Consider the following 24970-nt stretch of genomic DNA (forward strand, 5'->3'; position numbering starts at 1 on the left):
GGCCAAAATTCATGTTTCGAATTTCAATAGCAACGCGACATGGCTCAGTCTTGTAGAGAACCAGTCCAGGATCGATCAGTCTGAATTTGGATCAGCCTGTCATTTCATCAAAGCAGTCTGAATTTTCGTACAGAGAGCAGACACCATTCGGGTCTGAGGATGACTATTACTGAACAAAAGGTTGATTGAACTCAGACATGGTACATATAATAATCAGCTTTTTTTTTGGGTCAAAAGGGTATCTATACATGATGCAATACATAAATAAGAACAAATAAACAAAGTACACTTTTACCCATATAAAAGAATCAATAGCAATTGCTTGGCCTTTCTATATGTATTATTGCCATATCATGAATATTACAGCATGATTTTTGACAAGGGTGTACAAACTTTTTTTTTTTTGGGGGGGGGGGGGGGGTATCAGGCTTAGTTTTTGGACTGGGTGCTGTCACCGCTAGGAATTCCTGCAGCAAGTCGTGCTCTCAGGTCCTTCCTAAGGATTTTGCCAGAAGGATTCTTCGGAATGGAATCCGTGAAGAAAACTTTATTGATCCTCTTGTAGAATACAACCTATAATATTGTAGAGTCTGTTAGTATTATTGATCCTCTTCAAGTAATATAAGCACATGAACTGAAGCAAGCATTCTTTATGTTTATACATGATGTACAGACATGCATTGGTACGCGAAAAATTATTTATTTTCAGAAGGTTGGTATTACCTCCTTTGCAACAAACTGCTTGATCTCGTCCTCACTGATCTGAGAATCTTCAGTCCGTATAATGAATGCAACGGGGACTTCACCGGCAAGTTCATCTTTCATTCTGCAACCGATCCCAAATAATTAATTCCTCGACTTCAAGATAACATGTGCCATGCAAACCTGCTGATTCTATTTGATGATTAAAGCAAGTAGATCGACTTACGAGACAACAGCAGCATCCTTAATTTCAGGATGTGTGATGAGAAGGGCCTCAAGTTCTGCAGGAGGTACTTGGAAGCCCTTGTATTTGATTATCTCCTTGAGCCTGTCAACAATGAAGATCTCATCGTCGTCATCAACATAACCAATGTCGCCTGTGTGCAGCCATCCATCCTTATCAATGGTATTCTTTGTGGCTTCTGGATCATTCAGATAACCTGCACATCGTAGGTTTTAATAGCAAACATGACAATTATTACCTTCTGCTGCACATTTAGAATGTAATCTGATAGCTAGTACAGGAAAATATGTTAACTGCTGAGACAAAACCAGATGGTCCAAACAAAGCAAAAGACAGCTCAAAGAAAGCTATAGGATTGGCCGATTGGGGAACTTCCTCACAGTTCATTCTTCAAAAGAAACTATAAGATAGAGTCTAGAGTCAAGTTCAGGTTAAAATCACATAGAGATGAGATGACTTAGTTGTGAAACCTTGCCATCAGTGTTTTAAAGGCGACCCAAGGCAAGCTCGGTACCCCTGGACGCCTAGGCGACAAGGCGTGACTGTTGCCCAAGGCGAGCCGGGTTCGCCTAGATGCCTAGGCGACGCCTTTGAAACACTGCTTGACATCAGTTACACTTGCAACCTACAGTAACCTATATACTAATGCCAACATTTCTTTTTTTTTATACATACTAGGAAAACGTCGCCAATATTTTTCAGGTATTTCTACAAGGTCAGTCTTTGAGACTTGAGGTGGCATTCGACAATTACTGCCGAAAGCAACATAGATCAGTAGTTCTATTTTGGAACACAGATATTGTGTGGTTGCAAGAATGGAAGGACAGACTTGTGTTTTATTTACGAAAGAGAAATCTAATTCTTAGCAAAAAGAACTACACCAATAATTCAAGATGCAAGGGCACTGGGGCAGTGAAGGAGAAAGAAAAGGACAGAATATGTGGAAGATTCCTATCAAGAAACATGCACATGGGTGACCACAGACCAGCCTGTTGCTATCATGGATCAATGGATACAATGTATTCACAGCCAAGAGATATTTCACCTTACTGATCAGGTAAAAAACCAAACTAAACTCCATGGAAAGGAGATACCGGAAGCAAGGAAGCTGTCTGTCTGTATCTTGCTTGCACCTATCTTTATGAGAAACAGAGATTGCAAAACTGGTTATCTGCAAAACTCCCTGCTCGAAAATTTTCATTTTGAAGAATTTTGTGATTGAATCCAATTATGATGATCTTCAGTTGTTTGAGGTTATAACAGTCTGTGTAAACTAAGATTTCCGAAGATACTTTGGGAAATGCTTTCACATGGCCAGCTTGATGCGTCGATGAATATAGGGTATAAATAAATGCACCATCCAGAAGATGCCAGGATGGATGCTCCGTAGCGTCACATGCAATTCAGGAGCTCGTGTTGAATTGGATCAGGTAATGGAAACTTAAAAGTATTGAGAAAACCTCCATAATGTATGCCTATTTTATTTTTCTTGATTCCTCCATTTTCTTGTTTACACGGCATTGTTATTTTAACCAGTTCAGTGCTAGAGTCCAAGAAAATTAGCGTCACTTCAAAAAAAAAAAAGAGAGACTCGTGCCTAGATGTTTATATTAATTAAGGGGATGGAACGAAATGATGGATCACCATTCACCGATTCCTGTCCCAGAGGGGTCTTGTGGGTTCCTTGATGATGGGTCATGATTCATGGCCCCGCCCCCAGGCTGATATGGAGAACTTGCCTTTTCTTTCGTCTGGTTTGGTTCTAGTGCCTATCAAGGCTAGCACATGCAGGGGCAGGGTGTGAACCCCGCGTGGTAGGGCCTTGCCTGACCGACTCACCTCTATACTAGTCACATGCTCAAGTCAGGGGATGCAGCCAGTTTATCCATGACACGAACAGTTGTGCTGAGACCATCCACACGCTAGGCGTCAATGGGTTTGCAGGTCCGAGCACTGGGCAGGCGAGAGCCAACCATGGGTTTGGTCTGAATTATTCACTTGCAGTTCGCTTTCGCAATAATGGATGTGCATACAGCACAACTGGCACATGTCTGTTTCCAAGAAGCAGCCTTGAACTGAATCCATGGACCCGAGGCTTCCCATACTTGATACTGAGCTGTTCCCACCGTCCCACGCACTCCCAATGCTGGCGGCAGTGGTCAGGATGTGCTGCCGCCAAAGAATAAAAAAGATGGCTCTCCTTGAGCTTGGAACATACCAAGAACACTTCCTTTTTTCTGGTCTCAGTTTACCAAGAACACTTCAGGTTCTTGTCTGGAATCGTCAACCAAGCTGCCATGACGAGCTGACTGGCAAGCTGCGGACGATTGGTTACCAACGTGTGCCTGCCTCCATGGCTAGTCATATGCCAACAGCCGTGGGAAGCGACTGGCAATCAGACGTGTGCTAGGAGGAAATTATGTCTGTAGTGGTAGGTTGGAACGAGCGGCGTACATCTACCTAACTGGACGCGCACCGGACACATACTTTTGGTAAGGAGAAGGCTTTGGTACAACTACTCCTACTAGCCAACTTTTTTGGTAGAGAACCAACTGAAACTGAAACACTAAATGCCATTCCAACACCAAAGGAGCAGAAACTTTCAGAAATTAGTTGAGTTTATCCTACAAGTACTGCATGTTGTTTTGGAAACTTTAAGAAAATAGATTTCACATAGAAAAGGGCCAATTGTTACCGGCCAAATCAATTACCAGAATACCCTTGCGCTCGCAAGGAAACGGTGTTTTCAACTCCCGATGCTACCCAGGCGGCTAGGCCTGCCTGAAAGCCTGGTGCCAAAGCAAAGACAAACTAGATTACGTGATTCTAGGTTCCAGCTAAACTTGTCATGTTGTGCACGCTATCAGGCTATCATGAGTCGTGGCGGCTCTGCTCTCGTGTGTTGAGAGCCAACGCGGGCGTGATTGCATCACCGTGTTGCGACAGAGACCAATCCCCCCACGTTCAGACGTTCAGAGAGACCTTTCTTAATTGGCCAGCGATGGCTCCAACGCAACGGTGCCTAACTAATCAGTAAGCACGGCCCGATCGCAGAGCCGGTCGTTGTCTACGCTAAAAAAAGTTACTGGACGTGGACGTGGTGGGAGGGAAGAGAGCAACGGACCTTTCATGATTTGCTCGCCGCGGATGCAGATCTCGCCCGGCTGGTTCCGGCCCAGCGACGCGCCGGTGTCGGGGTCGACGATCTTCAGCTCGGCGTTCCTGACCACCGTGCCGCAGGAGCCGGACTTGACCTCGAACGGCTCCTTGGCGAAGGCCAGGCACATGGCCAGCACGGGCCCTGCCTCCGTCATCCCGTACCCCTGCCACGGCACACGAACAGAACAGTGTTTTGTTTTCTCAGCAACCTAGAACTCTCCATCCAGTTCACATTTGGTACCAAAAAAATCATCCACCTGCACCCACATTTTGGCAGTAAAATTGCAGTCCTGTTTAGTTCCAGCGCAAAATTTTTTTGCGTTGGAATCTTACTAATTTGAAGTACTAAATGAAGTCTATTTACAAAACTTTTTGCACAGATGGGTTGTAAATCGCGAGACGAATATAATGATGCTAATTAATCGATAATTAGCGAATGGTTACTGTAGCATCACTGTTGCAAATCATGGATTAAGAAGGCTCATTAGATTCGTCTCGCGATTTACAGCCCATCTATATAAAAAGTTTTGTAAATAGACTTCATTTAGTACTCCATGCATGTGTCGAAACATTCGATGTGACAATTTTTTTGCGTTTACAGAGTTTATGGGTGGGAAAAACAGGGCCTGACACTGTTATGAGTATTATCTGTTCAGCAACGTGGCGAGCCAGGCACGGCTCGGTGCACCGGCACCCGTGGTGGGACTGGTCCACCCAGAACCCGGGGGGAGGACAGACCAAAAGAGCAGCCGAACGAAATGCTTTCTTGGCGAGACAGCAACAGGGTTCAACTTTTCGGTCGAATTTCGCCGAAATTTCGGTGTTTTTTTCGTTTTCGCTAGTTACCGGGAAGAGAAATTTCGGTATTTTTCGTTTTCAAATTTAAAAATTCAAAAATATTTATAAAAAATTCGAAAAAATATGATAAAAAACTAGGTGTTCTTCTGAGCAAATAGGACTAGAACACACTCAAATCTAAGATCATTTGCTAGGCTAAAATTAACATTTGAAATCGTAATTTGAATGACTCGTCATTTCATGTGCAAAAATTTGTTTTCTCCCCTCGACTTCAACTAGACTTTGGTTTATCATGATGTTGGTGAGGTACCTATTCAATTTCATACACACATAAACGCTTCTTCTTTATTTGTCAGGAATTTGCTTGTGGTTTGGACATGACATGGGCAGGTGTGCAATACACACGCACGTTTACTCTTTAATTATGTCGCTTCTGCTAGCTATACGCAGAAACCATGAGAAGTTGTAGTAATGTAGAATTAACTCTGACGATGAATCCGTACGTATCATGCATGTGAATTGTTTTTTTCCTGTAATAATATCTATATGCATGCTTTTCCTTAAAGTTAGCGACAAAATTTGTGAGAGACCGTAATTATTTTAGTATGGCAAGTAGTAGGAGTAAAACAGATTGGAGTATTTGAGAACTTGAAAATTTTAACCAGCTATTAATATGTTTTTCATGACCGAACTCACACTTTAAAATAAAATTTTGTCTGGAGATTTGACTGCTAGGCTTGTACTATATAGGTTGCTTGCCTTGTACGCACGAATAAAGTATCTTTGTCCTATCAAGGATGGTAAACTACCGAGACAGATTAGATTCGTTTTCTTATTTTACAATGTATGCGCAGTCAACAGAATAATTTCTAACATTGTTACACAAATTAAGCTTCCTTGTCAGATGATGAATATATATAACAATTGGTGTACTCTGTTGTATTTAAATGCAGAGAATATGCTACATGGACTTAGTATGGACTATACCTTTGCCTCTGTTGTATCTTTGGATTGTAATAATTCTAATATACTTTGGATGTATTATGTTGTAATAATTTATAGGCATATCCGCAATAACAAGAATAATAAAAGTCCAGTTGAGGCCTAAGAGAGAAAATGGAAGTTGTCACATGAAATGAAAGACTTTTAATTGGTAGTTTTTGAAATAATTAAATAACTTTCAAACCATTGCTCAAATGAAAAAATTCGTAAAACAAAAGTTGTAGATCTCGAAAAACTGAACAAAGTTGGTATTCAAAAGTTTTTCATTTAACCTCGGGAACAGTAGGAAAACACACAAATTACATAATTTTCCGGTCGAAAATCACCGAATTTCGGTCGAAATCACCGAAATTTCGGTCGAAATCACCGAAATTTCGGTCGGAATTCATCGAAATTTCGTTTTTTGAATTTGAGGTCCCTTTCCGTTCGGAATTAGCGAATTTCGGCGAAATTTCGGCCGAAATTTTGTTTCCGGCAAACGGCGGGATTCGGAAAAAAAACGAAAAGGTAAACCCTGGACAGCAACCGCGAGGGATCATGGGGTTGGCGTGCGCCTCCGACCTTTCACCTCACTCCAGCCAGCCCCCCTGCAGCCACCTGCTCCTCGCCTCCTCCACGAAGCGCCGCCCCGCGTGGTTGAGATGTCGCCTTGGCATGCGGCACAAGCAACCCCGCGAACCCAACGGACTGGCCTCCCCGGCGCGCGCAGCCGCAAACGACGCCGAAAGCGCGACGCTACCACCCACCTACCCGGCTACCCCCCACTCGAATTCGCGCTCAAATCCACCCAAGATTTTCAGTATACAAAACTCGCACTTGATTTCTTCAACAAAAAAAGAAATCGTACGCGTTCAATCATGCACGAACAGTAGTAGCAGTCGGGTATGGTGGATGGTGGGGACGGACCTGGCCGAGCACGGCGTTGGGGATCTTGGCCATGAAGGCGTCCTGGAGGTCCTTGCCCATGGGCGCGGCGCCGGACATGACCATGCGGATGGAGGCGAGGTCGGCGGCGGCGACGCGGGGGCTCTTGGCGATCTCCACCACGATGGGCGGCACGAAGGGCGCGATGGTGATGCCGTGCGCGCGCACCAGCTCCACCAGCGCGCCGACCTCGAACTTGCGCATGATCACGATGGCGCACCCGGCGCGGAGCCCCGCCAGCAGCACCGAGTTGAGCGAGTAGATGTGGAACAGCGGCAGCACGCAGAGCACCACGTCGTCCTGCCTGAAGTACAGGTTTGGGTTCTCGCCGTCCACCTGAACCAAAATTTCATTTCAAATCATAATTCAGTCTCCCTCAAAACGAAATACGTGCTCAGTCACTTTCTTTAAAAAAAATCAGAATTCAGAAAGTTCAACGGAAATTTGAAAAATAGAACTCGAACGGGAGCGCCATTAATCATCAATCCTCCTGTCGACGCGCATCTTGAGATGCATGGCAGCAGGGCAGCGGCTGGTTGACTGTGCTGATTAGAGTTAGTGTCGCTGACAGGTGGGGTCCAGGTGAAGCTAGCCACGAGGTCGGCTGTCTACATTAGTGGCCGACGCGGTGGTAAATGGTGGCTGGATTGGCGCCGACAAAAAAGGGAGGAAAAAAAAAGCAAATGCTCCCGAGCTGGAAAGCGTGGGCGCCATCACGCCACTTCGAAGAAGCAGCACAGAAAGGGGAAATCCCCGAAAAATTCGACGCCCAGTAGTAGAGTTTTTATTTTTATTTTTTTTTACTCGCGGCTGCTAGCTAACGGAATCGGAGGGAATGGAGCAGTCCCCGGTGGCGAGCGGCAGCCGGAAGCAGGCGGGGAGGTCGTGCGCTCACCTGCTGCGCGACGCTGGTGACGAGGCTGCGGTGCGTGAGCATGACGCCCTTGGGCATCCCGGTGGTGCCGGAGGAGTATGGCAGCGCGACGACGTCGTCGGGGTCGACGTCCTCGTCGGCGGCGAGCGGCTCGGCGGCGTCCATGAGGTCCCGGAGCAGGGGGCAGCCACCCCCGGGGGCGCCGTCGACGGACACCACGGGCACGCCGCGCTCGGCGGCGAAGGCGCGCACCTTGTCGACGGCGCAGGCCTCGGTGACGATGACCGCCGCCCCCGCCGCGGCCGCCTGGCGGTGGATCTCGTGCGGGGTGTAGAACGGGTTGGCCGTGGTGGTGGACGCGCCCAGCCGCGCGGCGCCAAGGAAGACGAAGGCGAACTCGGGGCAGTTGCGGAGCAGGCTCATGACCACGCCGCCCCTGCCCACCCCGAGCGCGCGGAGCGCCGCCGCCGCGCGCCGCGAGAGGAGCTCCACGTCGGCGTAGGTGTGGACGGCGCCCGTCTGCCCGTCGATGAGGCACGGGCGGGAGGACACCTCGGGGAGCCGCTCGAAGCAGTAGGCCTGCAGCGAGAGGCCGCGCGGGATCTCGATGTCCGGCAGCTTGGAGCGGAACACGGCCGCCGCGGCGTCCTCCGGGACGGACCCCATCGCGCTGGGCCGGTCAAGTGGTTGGCTCCCCCCGGACGGGCAAATGGAGGTGGTCGCCTGCTCGGGATTTTGAGGAGGGTAAGAGCTCTGCTCGGCTCTGCCGCTCGCCTGAGCTGAGGAGGAGGACGGAATTGGGGGTCGCCGGGTTAATATACTGCCGCAGCGTGGAGGAAAGGTTGGTGGGGGAGGTGTCGGAAAGGATGACTGGTGGGGCCGAGGTGGCAGTGGCTGGTGGGGAAATGACACGGTGACCCACAGCTGTTCCCGACTCCGTTTCCGCGTAGGATCAGAATTTTCAGCTCCGAGTCGGAGCGGATTGGAATACAAGGTTCACTTCCCCCCTATATAATCTGAATCTACAGGACGACTCGTCCCGGCCCGGCAAAGCACCAATCCCAGAAGTCGGAGCCGAGATAATTTTTCCCGCTTCTAGCTAGTAGTAGTGCAGAGACAGAAGCCGAGCAGGCAAAAATGAATAGCATGACGCGGTCGATGGTGCAGCGTGCGGTGGCCGCCGCTTGCAGCAGGAGGGGAATCAGCACCCGGATTCAGCGGGGCGCGCGAGCCCAAGCTGAGAGCGCCGAGGGACGAGGCTAGGCAGAAGGTTTGCCACCAGCATGCCGGCGAAATGTCATTGAGGAGTAGCATCAGGCTGGGTGTCCTTGTCGGCCTGCTGTATCATCTGTTCAAACCCCCTGAGAAGACTTGCAACGAGATTTGGATGGAGATTTGTTATTCTAAAGGTGCTCCTCCCAAAGGGCGTGATTAATGCTGTTCTGAACGAGCTTCTCTGGAAAATATTGGCACTCTACTTAGGGCGTCCGCAACGATCGACGACATAGCCGGCGATTTCATTTTTCTAATCGATGAATAGTGGCTGCACAGTAGTCACTAGCGACGAACTCGTCGCTAACTCGCACGCTCGCCGAGAGAGCTCCCTCTCACGCGCGTGAGTCCCGAGCGTCTGCCGTCCCTCTCTCTCCTTCAAATCGCCGGCGCACTGCGGACGCCCTTACTACTAGGAAGAAGAGCCCGATCTTGGATAAAATAAGATCTCGATTATCAATGTTGGGGTTGTAATACTCATGTTAATAAATAGGAATTACTCCCTCCTTCCCTATTTATAAGGCATACACGTATATCAAGATTCAAACCTTGTCATCTTTGACCAATAATTTGACTATTAAATTTTTATTTTTATAATGCAAATTTCATATGATTGGATTCATAATCAAATATATTTTACAATGATTATAAGTTTATAATCAAAAGTGATATAATATATGATAAATAAATGGTCAAAGTGTTGTTTAGAAGACCGTGTCATGTTCCACCATGCCTTATAAACGGGGAAGGAGGGAGTAGTAGGAAGAGTATTGGGGACAAGTAAGGTCCCAGGTTATACTCTCCTATTGCTTACTAGAAAGAAGACTGCAGGGGCAAATAAGATCTGTCTTTTTTTGTAAGTTCTACTCTTCTTTAGTAGAAGAAAGTGTATCTTGGCAAATAAAATCTGGTTTGTTTGTTTCGGGTGTACTCCTTCTCAGATGTTTAACAGATAAAATAATTGTCTACTGCAGCTTTTGGAAGTCGTTAATTATGAATTGTGTTTTCGATATGCTTGCATCTGTAATGAAATTAGTGGTTTTGAGCCTTTATTTGCATGTTTACTAAATGACAAAAAAGAAATAGCTTCAGTGATCTACTTATGGATGTCCCATATCTAGCAGAAAATGTTCAAATTCTAGGAAAATGTGAGTGAATTTTTTCTGTATTCAGTTTGGTAGACTGGTTGATTCTTGAATAAACTGATTGGAGAGCAGTAGTATAGGATCCGTCATGTTTTTTTATCAGCAATAGAGCTCCTCCTAGGAGGTCAGATCGGTCATTTTGTCCTTCATTGTTGCTGCCTGTAGAAATAAATCTGGATTGCAATAGCATTATGCAAAATTGTTTTTCCTATAGAAATGCACAGACATTTAGTTTTCCTTTAAATGTTTCCTTTTAAGAGCGGGTTGCAATACCATATATGCAATAAATTGAAATTTTTCTTCTCACTATAAAGAGAAGAACTCCTGTATTGGTAGGGATATAAAATTAATGTTTGTTTCCATTGGATTTGCTTGCTTTGGCCATGCAATAAATTAACATTTGTTCTTTTATTCCTGATTACTCTTCCAGTGGAGATGATCGATGTCCATGAATACATCAATAACTATGGGGACTCCATTAGTGTTATAATTAATAGTTAAATTATTATTATATAATCATTAATAGAAATTGCTGAAGTATATGGTGGCATACATGGGCAATATACATGCATCATGAATATTATTTTATTTCAATTCAAGGCTACAATGTTCATTTGCCATCATTCATTGTATTACGTATTTTGATACATGAATATAAACTTTATTTACGAGATCTTTCTAAAAACATGTTCTGAATGGTTGAATACAAAAACTATGGCATAGGTTAAGTTTTTTTTATTACTGAATGTTTTTAATCTATGTGATACTGAATTATTAGTTTATTACTATATTCTTGTTTACAAAGTTTTTGAAATTATGTTATCTCTGCATGGACATCTGCATTATAAAATATAAAATTATTATTTACTACACTTTATATAAATATAAAATTCTTATTTAATATAATTTATTACGCGTCGCCAATATTTTGTATCTAACTATACTACTAGCAAACATGCCCGTGCGTTCCTACGGAATCTATATAAATATATTAATTAGAATATAAAATTATATATTATATACCATAAGTATTTTATAATAGCATAGTATGCATTGGTTGATAACTTAAATTATTTTTTTCTATTTTACTTGTCAAATGCCAATTCTAAACGGTTTCGGACCTATCGCTCACCTGCGGTCATCCAGATTCCAATTAGGACTCCAATTGATGTACCAATAAATCATTAATTGTTTTAGTAATATAGCAGATATGTCCATGCCTTGCAACGGCAGAGAAAAAAAATCTAGCACACTCCTACCCGAAAGAATAGCATCTGTTTCCGTCGAGGTCATTACAAACTTAACGGAAGGAAAAATAAAATTCTTGCACAACTTTTATCAATACATGACTTGCCTGCCTGCGGTCAACAATGCAGCTAGCAGCCAGCCTTGAAGCCGCTGCCTCTCTTTCGCGTCAGGCCCACCTTGGTTGTTCAAAGGCCACACCACGAATCCACCATGCAGAGCTAGCACATTCTAGCCCAGTAGCAAAAGTAGCAGTCAGCTTTAATAGGCATTTCATCGAACAATTAAATTGCATGCAGTAGCAGCATCGAACATGTGCAGCAAGAACAATTTTTTTCTACCTTGAAGCAGAGCTGCCGTTGCTGGCCTGCCGGATGCCTACCATCGCCGTCCTACGTCGGACGCGTCTACTCGCCCACGCCACCTAGAGCAACTCCAATAATAGATTGATCTTCCTTTTTTTTTCCTTTCTCATCGTATAGAGAAATTTACTTTCTCAATTTCAACATATATGTAATAAGTGTTCCAGCAGATTGATTTTCCTCCCTTTCTATATAGAAAGAGAGATGTGATTCTCCCATTTCTATTAGGAATTGGAGAGAAATTATTGAGGATTGAGATAAAATAAAAAGAAAAAGGAGATGGAAAATCAATTTGCTGGAGTAGGTTTTTTCAACATAAATCCCCTATATTGGGAAAAAGTGAAAAAAGAAAAGAGGAAGATCAATCTGAGTTGCCCTTATCTCCTTTCCCATCGCTCCTTCCCTTTCCTTCTCCCCTTCTTTCTCACGCCAAACCGAGCCGAGTCCGTGCCATCGGCGATTCCAGCCTCCTCTGGCAGCCACTCGCCGATTTCTCCCACAGGCTTCCCCACAACCGCCTCCTCCACCTCCGCCGCGCATCACCAAGACAGACCGAGCTCTCCCCCGGTCTGAATCAATCGATATCCGGCCGCCCAGAGTAGTCCCCCACCGGAAGTCCGGCCACTGGTCGAACTCCTCCCTTTGGCTGCTTCCTCCTGGCCTCGACTCGCCCTGGCTTCGCCCTCCCTTCCTCCCTGCACAGTGGCATGCGTGGGCGTGCGGGCGAGCGCGGCGGCGGCTAGGGCATGGTTGAGGTGGCTGCAGCGTTAGCGGGCGCAGGCGAGCGGACGAGGGGCGCGGCCGGCGCGGGAAGCCACGGGCCGCACGTGGGAGACGGCGACGGCTGGCGCACGGGAGGATTCGCGGGTGAGGGGGAGAAAAGAACTGAGGGGAAAAAAGGGAAAAAGAGAGGCTACTTGTTTTCAAACCACGAGCGCTGCGAGCGTCGCGCGCGGTAGGCGCGGGAGGGAGGCGCGTTGAAGCGGTAGATCCGACCAGGGCACGCGTTCAGGCCCACATGTCATTGATAGATGACGAATCAAAGTCAACAATACCGTAGAAACGGTCCGCTCTTTATAAATAGGTATAGATATAGACTAGACAATTATGCCCGTGCGTTGCTACGAACAAAATTAGTATACGTATCGGATATGTATGTATAGCTGCCCATTAATTTAAAGGAATTCACGTGATCGAGTCATGAACGAAGAGCTAGTACGACTTGCATAAGAGATGGACTAAGGCACATCTGTTAATGACATAAGACGGACTAAACTAAAAAGTTAGGTGACGAAATAAAAAATTTAGGTGGAAACCTTACTTGCTTTAGAAATAGAGATATATATATATATATATAGATAAAAATAAAAAAATAATTGCAAACTTTTGTTACTCAGGAGATGAGAGGGAGAGTAGACCCATATAAATCACGAGTTGGAGAGTGTTTTTGCCAAAAACTAATTTTTTCTCAGCCAGTCCACACTTACCCCAATCCTGAACGACTGCAACTTGCCTGTCCCCCTTTTCGTATCCCCTTCCGTATCCCCCAACACGTGGAAGTCGCCTATTGGCTTCCTGCCAGGGCTGGGTCTTCTATTTTTCCACCCGTCAAGAGTCCCGCACCGAGAAAACGGAACCGTCTCATTCCCCGTTATCGCCTCTTTCTGTTCTATTCTTTTCCGCTTCTCTGCTCGATTAATTTGTGCGTGTGCGGCAAGAAGATTAATTTAGGTTGAGAGCAACTCCAACATATTAATTTTTTCCTTTCCCCTTTCTCATTTTATAGGGGAATCCACCATCACAATTTTAATTTATTGAAGAGATGTGCTCCAGCAGATTGATTTTTCCCTTTCTCCTATAATTCATGAGTGGCCATGATCTTCTCATGCATGTGAATCTTGTGGCTAGAAAAGAATGGATAGAAAGGGAGAAGGAAAGAGAGGTGGAATTCCCCTTTAAAAAGGGGAGAGGGGAGGGAAATAAAGGGGAAAGAGAAAAGAGAAAATTAATCTGTTGGAGCTAAATTTTTCCTCTAAACCCCCTTTATCACTAAAAAGTGGAAATGAGAAAAGGGAAAATCAATCTATTGGAGTAGCTCTGAGGCAATCGATTTGAGAAGAGACAAATTTCATACTTTGACAGCGGAAGCAGCAATCTCGAGCTGTTTGATCTTGATTTTGATTTCTCAGGACCTTTAATTTTGCTTTTTAATTTCGATTTGGGTGACCACAAACTCGATTCTTGATAGGGGATCTCGATCTGATCTGAGTGAGGGGGCGTGATGATGCTTTGTACTTGTGATTGTGGAATAATGGCACGGGCCACACCCTCGACGTCAATACTTGTCGAAGAAGATGCTAAACTGATGATCGACGTCTGTTGTAATTAGCACAAATTTTCAGGATATGCAACTTTTTTTAACCATTAATTGTTGTTAACTGTTGTGTGACGGTACCACACGAACGGAGTGACTGCTTCCTTTTTTCTCGGCGATGGGCTGTCGACGCGAAAAAATAGAGGGCCCGGCCTATAGCGGGAAGCTCTTTGATGGCTTCCACGTGTTAGGGGACACGGACGGAGACACGTAAAGGAGAGAGGCAAGCTGCAGCCATCCTGAACTAATCTTATGGGCCCACCACCCCTCGTAACCCTATCAAACAAAATCGATCGAAGCTGAGCCACGTCCAGCCACGCGGATCGCAGTCCCCGTCAAGTTCGCCTCCGGCATCCGCTCGATCCGACGCCGTCAAGTCGCTCCTGTTGGATCGTGCCGCCGGACTACGGCCGGAGTTATTGGACCGCGCGTGCATGAACAAGATCAAGGAGGCGCGAGCAGCAGCTATGCGGGAGGTGTTCGAGGGCTGCAAGGACTCGGGAGTTACTTTTTTTTTTCCTCTAAAGGACTCGGCAGTTAGACAACAAAGAAAATTAAAAAATTCTTTAACTCAATAAGGATGTTCTTTTATTTTCAACATTTCAACACTTTTTATGTTGTAATGTACTTTCCTCTCCTGTCCTCGTCCCCCTCCATCTTCCTGCACCCCGTGTTCGGAATCATTTGCCATGACCGACCCTGCAGTGTGGGAGGCTACCGCCTCACGGGGCTTTGACGCTGCTCGCAAGCGATAGCTACCAGTTTGCAAATAGATCCTTAAAAAAAATCTAAAATTGAATTCTATTCTAAGAGTCTTGATAGTTTTATAAAACCTCCATAAAAATATAGGATCTTGAGATCCAAACTAACCTAAACATTTTGCATAACTAACCTAAGATTTTTCCCATTATTCACGCACAACCTCATGCTAACCTCCAATGTATAGAGTTAATAATATACCCTTATTCCTATATCTTAAAACCTTATTAGCCTAATTATTTTAGCTCCATTTCTATTGCAATAGGTTCGTATCAATGTAAGCTGCGAGATAGCGGTGACGTCTATCATGGTACATATTTTCAGGATTTAATTTGAATATTAATTTAATTAATATATAGTTCAATATATTTTTAAATTATATGCTAATTAGATTTTTTAAATCGCGTGTATATTTATGCTAGTAGAAAGAAAAAATAGAAAAGTTTGCTCGTCTCGAAGCCGCTGCGTCCTGTGGCTGCTTTGGCTAGACCTGCTTGCTCTATGCTTCGGCTGGCTCGCCCGTGCCAAGCAATTGGGCCGCCCTTTACGCAAATGGTCTGACTTTGGACCGACGTCAAGCTAATTTCAGTGGCAAGGAGTGTACAGAGAGCTCGCGACACGCAGCAGAAGCCCATCCGAAAGACCGTAAGGCAGGGAACCGGCACCCTAAGGCCAATCTCATTAGAAGTATCATGAGAGTGTCATGGACATTAAATTTGCTAATATATACCAATAATATGAGGCGAGAGAAGAGAGAAGAGATGAGTGTCATGAAATGTGAGAGCAGTGTCATCACCTTACACTCCACTGACACAGTTCTTAAGATTCCAGTCTAGATAGCTATGTCGATGACACTCCCACTGAGACTGGCCTAAAACCTCGCATCCTTCCGCCTTGTCCCCATCCATCCGCCGTCAGCCACACTGCGAGTCAGAAGCCGCGGAGCCGCCCCGTTTCCCTTCCTCTCCGTCGCGATACGCACCCTCTCCTTCGCTCCCTCCTCGTCGATGGTGTCCCTGCACATGGTGCAGAGGGTGGCTGCGGCAGCCGCCGCTCATCGCGCGAAGGCGCTGGTAAGATTTTCTTGGGAGATTTTCTCCTTAGGGCTTAAAGTGTTTCTCGATGGGTTTATTTGGTTGAGGATACAGCCCCACTGCTCCAATTTTTGCAATCTGGGTCGGGTGCCAGCGGATTAGGGGGTGTAGGTTTGGCTCTTATGATGGATTCTTGTTGCATTAGATGGAGGATATGGTGAGGATCACTGTGCTAAAGATGAGTAAGGAGGGGATGTTCGGCCAGGGGGTCTGGACATGCCACTGTAAGGTACATCAAGCAATCGAGCTACTATAACAATTTTCTGCTCATTTATCAGACATTGCATGAATGTATGTAAAAATTATGCTAATTCCAAGTGTTTGAATCTAGTCCGGTGCAAATAATTAGTTTGCTGTTGTGATTTTGGAGTGCGAATGATCTGGCTCTTGTAATTAGTTTGCTTTGGCGATTAAGGCAGGCTATCACCGATGGTAAGGGTTTTGCTATGGTGTTTGAATCTAGTCTGGTGTGGATATCATGCTGCGATTTAGGATTTTGCTGTTGCCGTTTTAGTTTGGTGGGGATGGCTTCTCTCCATTTCCTCCTTCCTGTTCGTCTTTGGAGAGGAAAGAGCACCTGTCCCTTTTTTCCGTTACTAGGATAATTAGTTTGTGGCAATTTAGGGTAGCCAATTTGGTGGTAGTGGTGGGTGGTGTGCGTGTGGTGTGGTGGTGGTGAGGGGTTATGTTAGGTTCCTAAACTGTGCGATTTAGTGTGATCTGAAAGTTTCTGTAGGTGTTGGTATTTTGGTGCTACATTTAGCTATTTGCTCCAGATCCTATGTTGTTGTTTAGTGTTATTCATTTTAACTAACCCGTTTTTACTTCCTTACTATGCTTAGACTGTTATAAACGTGTAGAGGACCGTGGACAATTGCTTGGAGATAAAGGGAGTTGGGGCTTCTCTGGCTGAAAATTTGAGGTATTGCATGCAAAATCATTTAAATTTGACAACATATTCCATTGCTAATTTACCAAATATCAAAGTTTTCTCCATTTAGGTTTGCAGCAAAGACCACCACTCTCGCTGTTTATATCTCCAGTGTTGTTACCACCCTTATATTTGCCTACATTGAGAAAACTTGGGGAAGAACTAAACTGAGGCATGGTGTCCGGCCTTTATTCCCAAAGTTCTGGGTGGTTGAGGAAGAGGAGAAAGAGATGGAGAGGCTGAAGCTACGGTGGCGGAGTAGGTCGAGAAGGAATTGCAGACTTCATCATCGATAAGTCTTTGTTGGAACTTAGGGTGGGTCTAATACTCATTATGCTGAGGACCTACACATATGACACACCAACTCACTCTAGACAGTCAACTTCTTAAATTTCTAATTACTTAGTGTATTGAGTCATTTTGATGGTGGAGCCGTCTTTTTACTTCCGGGTGGCAGACCAACAAATGAAGCTGGCTTCCGGGTGGAAGAGTCAACCTACAATAAAGTCCGGACCCTTCGATGGATCACAAGACACAAAAGTAACTATATGGTTTAACAATACTACACAAGACATACAACACTCTTTTCTTTAGTGGCTAGCCTAACACTTACCCTTTTCTCTTGCTGTCTCTTAGCACTACCACCTCTCTTCTATCATGCTCATGGATGAATGCCATGGTAAAGGAGGGGGTCTCTATTTATAGGGCAAGAGGGACCATGGTACCAAGATAAGTATCCCTTCTCTAGTGGATTCCTAAACATTGTAGCATTTCTAATTGTACTTATTACTAATTTTAGAGTGCTCCATTAAAAATATCTCCTTTTTGCATAGTGGAGAATAGTCTAGAAGATTGCCTTGCTTTTTTCAACACTCTTCCTCAAGGCAAACTTCTCTATAGAGATGTCATGTAGATCATGCCGAGTGCCTTTCAAAACTTCTCAAACTTTGCCTTGTGAAGGCCTTTGGTGAGGATATTAGCAATCCACTCTTCTATTTTGGTAGGCACCATCTTAGTATCTAGTGATAATGGACTTGTAGTGATAATGAACTTCTATATGCTTGTCCTAGCATGGAATACTTGATTTTTTGACAAATGGATAGAAGATAGGATAGAAGATAGATGTCACATCAAAAATAAATTTGCTTCAATCTGAAATGTTTTTATTAAGAAAAGGACCTTTTGCTTTTGTTAAAAAATAAAAGTTTTTCCTATGTTTCTCCTTTCTTTCTATCTCTTGGCCCAGTTCTTTCCTTCCCTCTCTCACTTTTCTTTTTTTTTTAAAATCATGTCTCACTTTTTCTCCCCAACCGGCCCAGCCCATCTCTCTCTCTCTCTGCACGGCCCAACCTCTCTCTGCCACCGATAGGTGGACCCCACCTATCAGGCTCGTCTGCCACCTCCAGTCGCGCCCTCCTCTCCGTGCCGCATGCTCGCCCGGCCGCTCTCTTCCTGCAACCGCTCGCCTCCCTCCCGTCTGCGCCCACCACCACCTTCAATGCTCGTAATGAGCCGCGCATCCCCTAGCCTTCTCCTTCCATTTCCCCATCATGGCGCCTCATCCCTTGAAGTGCCATCAATGGCACCCGAGCCCCGCCCCTCCTTCTTCCCCCCTGTGCTGACCATTCCTCTCCCTCCATCGGCCTATAAAAAGGTGCTCCAAGCCCCTCCTACCTCTCTTTCTTGACTTCCGCTCGTCGCCTCCTGTTCCACAGCTCCGCAGTGCCGCCGCACAAGCTTGCCGAAGCGCTGCGCCTTCGATCCGCCGCATTGCCATGCCCTCGTCGGCTTCGACCACCGCCGAAGCTTCGCGTGATGGTGGGGATTCTCACCAACCCCTTCTCGCCCTCCCTCGCCTCTCAACGCCGTGGCGATTCCTCGCCGGAATACCCTGCTCTTGCCTCGCCACCGATCCGCCGCCTTTCTTCCCCAACCAAGCGCCGCGAAGCAACGGACGAGGGTGAGGGCCCTATCCACCCGCTTCTCTCTCTCTCTCTGTGTGTGTGTCATGCCGTTCATCGTGGTGTGTCGCTTCCCGACCCGCGCACTCTCACCAAGCCCGCCTCCACACTCCCCATGCTCTCCTGTCCCTCCTCGGCCTTTCCCCGACCTATACCGAGGCCGGATGGTCAATTTCGGCTGACTCCGGCGAACCCGCCGCCGTCTGCCACCGCAAGCGGCGTCGCCAGCTCCCCCACGCAGCCGAGCCACTGAGCCGCTCGCCAGCCGTCCGAGCTGAGCCGCCAACTGAGCCGCCCGAACCCCTTCTCACCGTTGGATCTCGATATAATGGATTGGATCAGATCCGACCCATGTCAATACTGGTCAGCCCTGTTCTTTTTTTGCAAAAGAGACCTCCTTTTTTCCCCTCTAGAATGGTCAGCTTATTGTTTCTTTCTGTTTGGGCCCTGTTCTTTCTAGTTTATTGTGAGTAGGTGGTAATGGATCGTGGTACTAGTGCCAACTTCATAATCCAACTCAATCATTAATTATTCTTAATTTAAGTTATATAAATATAAGTCCAGTTTCTTTTAAATCCGTCTCTTAGATTATCTAGGCAAACTTTTAATTCTTATCACCCCTATAATTATGAGTAGTTAGATCAATATATAATGGTTGATAAATGTGATTGACATAAATGGTAAATTTTAGTTACCTGATGATTCCAATACAAACCGTAAATTTGAACAAGCTTTTTTTAGGGACAAAGCTCACACGTGAGCGTGGTGTGACACGTAAAAACACTCTACGCTCTCCTCGACCACTGTCCACTGGGCACTCTCCTCGACCCCTCTCCACCTGCCCTGGCGATCCGATGGGGCCCATCGCGCTCTACCTGGAGATAGCTGGTGGCAGCCGCTCGCCGCTGAGCAATAGGGTCCTTGCCTCGCGCTAACAAGGCACACTCTACTCTTGTCATGGTTTTTGTGGGGTTTTGAGCAGTGTGGTGAGGTAGCTTGTGGCGCCACCGGCCACGAGCGGTGGGCGGAGTTCGGGAAGGGCCCGGCAGATTAGGGAAGGTAAGAGAAGAGAAGAGAGTGAGTGGCGGGTGGTGGACGGCTGACAGAGCGGCTAGGTGGAGGTGATGCGGTCGGTCGTGGCTGTTTGGCTGGAGAGAAGGTTGTGTGGTGGCTGTTGATGAGTCACAAATTGTATCATAGACAGATATGGCATATATAACAAATAAAACATATATCAGCCGTCCACTTAAGAAATCCAAACTATCATTGGATGGCTGAGCTCACTTTACTTTCTTTTTCCGAATAGAGGCTACGCCATTTTCATTAATGGAAATACCAAAAAGTCTTACAATGGAGAAGAAGAGGATGATCACAAGCAAATGGAAAGCTCCAAGACTTGACATTCAAGCCATGGTGCCAGTGGCGGAGCCACAGGTATGCCAGTTGGGCCACGACATACCCTATGGCCCAACACAATCCAACAAATAGTACATGTATTTATATAAAAAATTCTGCATGTTAGAATTCTACCTTGCTGAGCACACTCAGGCCTTGGCCACCGCCATCGGGCCGCTGCTAATTGCTGCTTGTGGCCTCCAGCCTCGCGCGGTCACGTGCCCCATTTGTCGACTGCCCAATCAAGTGCAGCCGTGCAGGAGAGGCAAGACATTGTCCAGGCATCCAAGATTCATATATGCTATCTACTTTGTAAAATATATATCTAATAGCTTTTTTTTTGCGACAAAGAGAGAACTTTACTGATTACTCAAAAGTACAGTATTACAATCATGAGCAACAAGTTGCTCAACACAGGTCGGAACTCGGTTGCGCCATACTGCACTATGAAACAACTGCTTTGCGAGCTGTGCAAGCTCATGTGCTACTACATTCTGCTCTCTCTTTACATGATGGAAGCGGATTGAGGGCATACCCCGTGCCAAATCACAGATATCCTTTACGAGAAACATCGATGGAGATCACTGTTCTCCTGCCTTGCTTAGAAGCTGTATTGCAGATAGACAGTCCGACTCCAGGATGGCCGGCAAAGGGGTCCATTCAGCCGCCAAAGCGACCCCTTCCCGGCAAGCCATCAACTCTACTTCTTCAGCACACGAAGACTGGGAGATTACTCGCCATGCTGATAGCAAGACAGTTCCTTCCGAGTTCCTGATCACTACCCCATCACTACCCCAACACTAGCATCACCATTATTCGTGAAAGCACCATCTACATTTATTTTGATGTGACCATCTTCTGGTGGTATCCACCGAAGGTTCATTTTCTCTTTTGTGGACTTCACCTTGCTGTGATGGTTTCTCACCTGCTTCCCCTTTCTATCAGACACTTCCTCTTCTCGGATGTTGCACATTATTTCCCAATAGTTCATCAGGAAACCTATTGAACTATTTGTCGTTGGGACCCTTGTGGAGTGTGTTAGTTCATTACGAACAAACCAGCTTCTCTAGAGAATAAGGATAAGGTGCCCCATTATCTCTGCCTCATTATTATCAATCAGCCGTAGTAACCACTCATAACCTTCAAAAGACAGTTTATCCTCTGATGGGAGCTTCCAAAATTTCCTCATTGCTGAATGCAGGGTTCTTGCATGCGGGCACATAAGGACTGCATGATGTCCATCCTCTTCCCTCCCACATATCAGGCATGTGCTTTGTTTTGCCATTCTGTGAGCTACTTTGTTTGATTGTGTAGCTAAACCATTATGTGCGAGCTTCCAGGCAAAAACTTTCACTTTTGGGGGCAGCTGCAGAGCCCACAGCTTCTTCCAAACCATTCGTTCTCCATTAGTATTAGAGCTTGGACTTGTTGTCGTTCCAATCTCTTTCCAATCCATGCTCAGCCTGTAAGCACTTCTAACCGAGAAGCAGCCTGTCTTTTCATAATGCCATGCAACAGCATCTTCATAATTTCCTCCTGGCAGTTTAATTTTAAGGATTTCATCAATATCATTCCTATGGAAGAACCTCTCCAGTATCTCCTCGTTCCATTGCCTGGATCCATCACGGATCAATTGTGAAACCCACTTACGTCGGCATGGTCTTTTGCTACCAATTGTACTCAAAAACCAAGCTCTTGGTAACCAGTGGTGTCTCCAGATCTTGATTTTGGTTCCATCTGCTACTCGCCATATCACACCTTTTTTCAGCAGGTCTAAACCATGCATAATTGCTTTCCACGTTGAAGAACTTTGCAAAGGGAATGTTGTATCCAGTAGATCACCATTCGGATAATATTTGGCTTTCATCAATTTTGCACAAAGGCTATCAGGGAACTCGATAAGCCTCCATGCTTGTTTGGCTAGCAAAGCTTGATTAAAAACCTGAAAGTCCCAAAAACCCAATCCACCTCTAGCTTTGCACATGCTAAACTTTTCCCATGCTATCCAATATGTTCTTCGGTTGTCAGCATCCTCTCCCCACCGATACCTTCGCACACCACGTGCGAGTTCTTCACAGAAGCTTGCTGACAGATGGAAAATACTCATAGTATAAGTCGGAATAGCCTGTGCCACAGCTTTTATGAGCACCTCTTTTGCAGCAGCTGAAAGGTGTTTTTCTGACCACATTGCCATGCGTTTTCCCATACGTTCATGCCGTTGGAAACAATCTCTTTTCTGTTTGCCCTCTGGGGTCGGTAGCCCAAGGTACTTTGCTTCGAACTCGAGCTTTTCAACTCCTAGAACAGCACGGATATCTTCTTTTTACCCTGCATCTAGTGAATTCCGAGCTAACAGTGAGCATTTGCTGGGCTCAGCTTTTGGCCTGTACCTTTCTCAAATATTGATATGAGATTTCTGATCCTACTTGCTTGCTCAGCATTAGCTCTGAAAAAAAGTAGAGCATCATCTGCAAATAGGAGGTGTGAAATACCAGGTGCATGCCTCAAAATTTTGAGCTCTTCAATAATATTGTCCTGCACATCTTTTTGTAGAGCATAGGAAAGGGCATCAGCGACAAAAAGGAACAGATATAGCGAAAGTGGATCACCTTGGCGTAATCCACGGGATGGTTGGAAGGATTCCAGGGGAACCCCATTGAGGCACACCGAGTAGCGCACAGTGGTAACACAAGACATCACCCACTGCACCCATGAACTTTGAAAGCCCAGCCTCGACAAAACTTTTTCTAAGAAACCCCAATCCACCCGATCATACGCTTTTGACAGATCCAATTTATACACACAGAAATTATTCCTTTCAGTCGTCCCCTACTGGATTGCATGCAAGCATTCAAAAGCTATAATGGCATTATCAGTAATCAAACGCCCCGGGATAAAGAGCTTTGATGTGGGGATATCAGCTCATTTAGCAACGGTTTTAATCTGTTTACCATGCATTTGGAGACAATCTTATAAATCACGTTGCATAAACTTATTGGCCTAAATTCAGACAAGCATTATGGGTGTGCTACTTTAGGAATCAGAATAATGGCTATGTCGTTAACTCCTTCCGGCATCACACCAGTCCGAAAAAATTGCTGGACAGCGATCGTCACCTCTTTCCTCAATGCACTCCAGTTCCTCTGGAAGAAACGTGCTGGGAAACCGTCTGGTCCCGGCGCCTTCAACGGCCCGATCTGAAACAGAGCATCTCCTATCTCCTCCTCAGTGAAATCCTTGCACAAACGATCATTCATATCCTGTGTAATACGCTTCTCAAAAAGAGGCATCAGTGAATCAGGATCAACTTCTTCATCTTTGGTGAAAAGATTCTGAAAAAAAATCCCTGGTTAGAGCACTCATTTCTTCCCAATCATCACACCATTCACCATTACCCTTTCTCAACTTCTTTATTTTGTTTTTTCTAGAGCGCCATTGTGCCTTCTGGTGGAAGAATTTTGTATTTCGGTCACCTTCTTTGAGCCATGAGATTCGCGATCTTTGTAGCCACATCATCTCCTCTCGATATAAGATTTCATTCATACTATTCATGGTTGCTTTTATCTCCATTACATTAGATTGGTCACCCTGTCCCTGCAAGGCTTCCAGTTTACTTCTTAGCTCCTCAAGCTCCTTCCTGATGGACCCGAATTTAGTATGACTCCATTATTGCAGGGAGCACATCACCTCCTTTAGAGCCTTAGAAACAGCTCCAAGACATGGTTTTGCTCCTGCAGCTTCCCATGCAGCTTCTATTTCCTGTCCTAGAGATTCCTCACGTTCCCACATAACTTCATAATGCCTAATTTTATTTAGCTTCATAGATCCCTTCTCTTTGTACATCTGCAGCAAAATTGGGCAGTGATCCGAGCATGGGGAAGCAAGGTGTTTCACAGAGGCATTGCTAAACAAACTTGACCATGAAGGGGAGGCCACAACTCTGTCAAGGCTCACTTTCACATTTTGTTGCCCACCTCTATTGTTATCAAAGGTCCAAGGAAGTCTGGCAAAACCGATGTCATGCAGATCACATATTTGTAGCACATCTCGAAAATCTTCCATTTGTCCCCCCCCCCTTAGTAGTTGAGAAGTGTTCAAACTGCCATAGTACTTCATTAAAATCGCCCAAGGCAAGCCACGGATCGTGTGACTTATCCTTTATGTGCTGCAACAGTTCCCACATCTTTTTTCTATCCTCCACGCGCGGTTCACCATAGACGAAAGTGTAGCACCCAGGTGTTAATCACCATAATTTACACTAACCACGACCATTAGATTAAGTGGGCACGATCAAAACCGAGACCAGAAACTTCTGCTGGTGAATCTGGCCGGACCGGTCTGACCGGTCGGGGCAACCGGTCTGACCGGTCTAACCGAATTCTCACCGGTTGGGCCCCACAGCATTTAAACCACTCCCTTCTCTCTCCCCAACCACTCCCTCCCTTTCACTGTGCTCAGCCCGAGCTCAGGCTCTCCCCCTCTCATTTTTTTTCACCCCAAACCCTAGGACCCCATTCCCATCCATTCCAATTGATCAAAGGCCAGGGAAGATCAAATCGACACGGAGGAGAGCTTCTTTTCCACGTGCTCCTCCTTGGAGTGCTGTGGATTTCAAGTCTTCGCGGGGGAGAGACTCATTCAAGGTAATTTAGGGGTTTGGATCGATCTCCTCCTCTAGATGGTTTTAGGTGATTCTATCTGGTTATATACGTCCTAATGGATCCCAGGA

The 24970-nt window shown here is 45.7% G+C and overlaps 1 protein-coding gene across 1 annotated transcript; it reads right to left on the reverse strand.

Annotated features, from left to right (window-relative positions):
• Nucleotides 1-181: 181 nt before the first annotated feature.
• Nucleotides 182-8492, reverse strand: LOC120704927 (probable 4-coumarate--CoA ligase 4). The gene is made up of 6 exons (XM_039989464.1): nucleotides 7725-8492; nucleotides 6812-7165; nucleotides 4071-4269; nucleotides 929-1142; nucleotides 724-826; nucleotides 182-573 (listed from the first exon to the last, which is right to left on the reverse strand). Exons 1-6 carry the CDS (start codon nucleotides 8367-8369, stop codon nucleotides 430-432), a joined length of 1659 nt encoding a protein of 552 aa, XP_039845398.1. The 5' UTR covers nucleotides 8370-8492; the 3' UTR covers nucleotides 182-429.
• Between the last annotated feature and the right edge of the window lie 16478 nt (nucleotides 8493-24970).

Source organism: Panicum virgatum, chromosome 4K (assembly GCF_016808335.1).
Source record: "Panicum virgatum strain AP13 chromosome 4K, P.virgatum_v5, whole genome shotgun sequence".
Taxonomy (NCBI): Eukaryota; Viridiplantae; Streptophyta; class Magnoliopsida; order Poales; family Poaceae; genus Panicum; species Panicum virgatum.